This window comes from Kryptolebias marmoratus, linkage group LG16, assembly GCF_001649575.2.
Source record: "Kryptolebias marmoratus isolate JLee-2015 linkage group LG16, ASM164957v2, whole genome shotgun sequence".
Classification (NCBI taxonomy): domain Eukaryota; kingdom Metazoa; phylum Chordata; class Actinopteri; order Cyprinodontiformes; family Rivulidae; genus Kryptolebias; species Kryptolebias marmoratus.
In genome coordinates, this window is record NC_051445.1 from 31,982,403 (window position 1) to 31,985,657 (window position 3,255).

Sequence of the window (3,255 nt, forward strand, 5' to 3'; positions counted from 1 at the left end):
GGTGGGGGGTGCCACCCCGTGGATAATGGTAGGGGAAACGCTGGAATAGCTATTACAAGTGACCCCAGCACCTCATAGCCCCACAGCACCCCCCACAAATTGCCAGAATGCGAACATAAGCCTTCTCCATTTCTACAAAACACATGTGGACTGGGGAGTCAAACTCCATGACCCCCTCAGCAACCCTGTGAGGTGAAGATCTGGTCCACATTTCCACGACCAGAATAGAAGCCACACAGCTCCTCCTGGGTCTGAGGTTGGACAATCAGTCAAAGCTTCCCTTCCAACACCCTAGAGTAGAGTAAACTTTCCCAGGGAGGCTGAGAAGTGTGATCCCCTGATAGTTGGGACACCAACTCCCACCGCCCCGGCATGCCACTCCATGCATGTTATCCTGGTCTTCCATGCGACATTGCAGAGATGTGTCAACCATGACGGCCCCACACCGTCCAGAGCCTTCAGCATCTCAGGGCGAATCTCGTCCACCAGGGAGCTTTTAGACTACCTCAGTGACCTCTGCCATGGTAATGGACTCGTCTTCCCTTGAGTCCTCAGGTTCTGCCTCCTCAAAGGCGGACATGATGACTGGATTGAGGAGATCCTCAAAGTGATCCTTCCATTGTATGACAATGTCCCCAGTCTGGATCAGCAGTTTCTTATCCAAACAAGCAAGGCCTGGGAAAGGACCCACTTTCCCTTTCTGAGTCAAAAGGAAACCAACAAATTTTTCTGCATTTGTATATATTATTGTACACTTTATTCTAGGAGCTATTTACTGTGTTTATAAGATAATACAAGTGGTAACCAAAGAGACCAGAGGTGAACTCCAAGGTCAAGAGTCATCAGTGTCAGGTCACACCAACAGACACTGTTTGGTGGACTGAATGGAAGATGAACAAGGAGTTTGGAAACACTGACTCTGTACTTGTTTGTGCTCTGGCAGGTTGGTGCAGAATGAGTTGGCTGATGAGGCAGCTCCACATTTGGCTAAGCTGATCCAAGCAGATACTGGCCTAAGCCACCTTTGGTGAGGAACTCTGTCATGCATGAGCACAATAACACTGTCACAAGGTTCAAACATTGATTGTCAGACTCACCTGCTGTATTTCTTTGTCTGCAGGTTAATTAGCAACAGGTTCACTGCGGCTGGGATCCGACACTTTGCTGGTGCTCTTGAACATAACTCTAAGCTCAAAGAGATATGGTGAGTATCACTCAGAATTCACAATGACACAGAAGCATTTTGGATTAACCTGATGCCTTTAAGAGGTTCTGGATCAACTGTGGAAGGTATAACAGCTGAGGTGAAACACTAAAACAAACACTCAGCTTTTACCAATCTAATTACCATATTATCTGCACCACTGGATTATAAGACGCACTGTCAATAAATGGTCCATTTTTGAACTTTTCAACTTTTAAGTTCGTCTTATAGTCCATAAAATACGGTAATGCTATTTTACTTAACAAAATGAAAGTTCTTCAGTTTATGAGATAATTAAAGTCCTAGCATTCTTTAAAGGAATGCATATCACCACATTTCTTGCCAGTTTTAAACTAAGATTATCTTATGATGAAAAATGATGTTTCTCCAAGCTGTCATCCAGGTGTTTAAGGTAGTTCTTCAGAACATTTATGCTTGTTCAAAAAATACATTGTTGGTTGTTTATACATTTTATCTGTCAGTCATGGCTTGTCCACCAAAGAAGAAAAGCCAAGTGTCTCTTTTGAAGGTAGCACTGTTTGCAACAAGCTATTAGAGCATGTTAGCAGCTGAAATGTATACAACCTACTGCAGACTCACTAAAGGCTAAAAACCAACTAAATAATTCCCAAAAACATTTTAATCTTTAATAAACAATCAAAACTAAGATATAGGCAATTATGAGTTTTAAGTTTTGTTCAACAATGGTGCAGAAATTTAAACCTCATCACAACCCTGACTGCAAATACAGTAACTTGTTCAAAAATAAAAATAAATTTAGGTGAATGTACCCAATAAAAAATGAAAGAATTCAGATATTTTTCCTGCATGAATGAGTTTTGACTGAATTGCTGACCACATGTGACGGTGTTCCCTCAGCGTGAAAGGAAACCTGCTGTCTGAAGAGGAACAGAAGGAGTTTCTGCCACAGAACCGTCTGCGCTTCCTCTGACTGCTGTACGATCAGAACATGCAGCTGGACATCAGCTAACAGAGCTGCTGCCACTCATCCCCATGGATCTGTAGGTTTTAATTTGGACCAAGATCCTTTTGGTTCTGAACCAGTTGTTTTTGGAGTGAAAGTCATTGTTGTTGCTATGGTTTTCTGCTCAAACAGCTCTTATAGTATCATTATTATGAAAATACTGAGTTGCTTAATGCATTCATGCAGTTACCTGTTCTACCAAAAATCCTCTTGATTTTAAAGAACTGTTTTTTGTTTGTTTGTTTACTGAATGTCTCATGTTTCATATAAGTGACGTTTTGCTGTCATTTTCATAAATGTCTGTTTTACATGAAAACAGGAAGTGAAATAGTACAGGAAAAGAAACATGCTTGCTTCCCTGCAGCATTTGCATTTTATTTTGTAACAAACTGTTAAAATGAGTTATTTGTTGTCCAGGGTGCTGTTAGGTTTATATACAGCAAGTGGAATATTTTAAAAGGGAAAGCAGAAAATACAAGTACACTATCTAAATGTGCAAACAAAAGAAATGTAGAGCTAGAAAATTGAGTTTTCAGAAATAAATGGAGAAATGTGCATTTATTTTGTAGTCATGTGTTCATTGTGTGTCAGTCTGCATACAGTAATAAATGTGGTAAAAACTCACATTGCTGCTGCTTGTCTCATTGCCTTTAAGTTCAGTTAATATTATGTTTATTTGTGTGTAAGAAAATATATATTTTTTAATTTTGTTAAGGCAGAAGTAATTTCACTAACAATGTCTTATAAAACTTCAGCGCTCAATGAGCTTTACTTACAAAAGTTACAGTAGCTTAGATTACAAGCAGTCAGTTGATGCCATTTCTTTTCATTTTAAGTCATAAAGCAATTTAATAACAAAATATTTACTTAACACTAGTTGTTCTGAAGCTTTGATCTCATCTACAGTCCTGCTCACCATTATTGGCACCCCTTCATGATTTGCATAGCTGAGTGAATATCTTCANTGATCATTCATTGGTTAATTCATGTCATATGTGTGGAGGCAGTCCATCACAAGTGATCTTTATGTGTGATTTGCAACAGGTGAGCCAAATTGGGTTTTCAT

General features: G+C 39.6%; 1 protein-coding gene across 1 annotated transcript in view; it reads left to right on the top strand.

Moving 5' to 3' along the window:
- nod1 (nucleotide-binding oligomerization domain containing 1) overlaps positions 1 to 2,813 on the top strand; it is a 30,210-nt gene extending 27,397 nt beyond the window's left edge. Inside the window, exons 10-12 of the mRNA XM_037980174.1 lie at positions 944 to 1,027; positions 1,121 to 1,204; positions 2,084 to 2,813. Coding sequence (XP_037836102.1) covers positions 944 to 1,027; positions 1,121 to 1,204; positions 2,084 to 2,156 — 241 coding nt within the window. The 3' untranslated portion in view covers positions 2,157 to 2,813. The remainder of the gene's footprint in view (positions 1 to 943; positions 1,028 to 1,120; positions 1,205 to 2,083) is intronic.
- Positions 2,814 to 3,255: the final 442 nt, after the last annotated feature.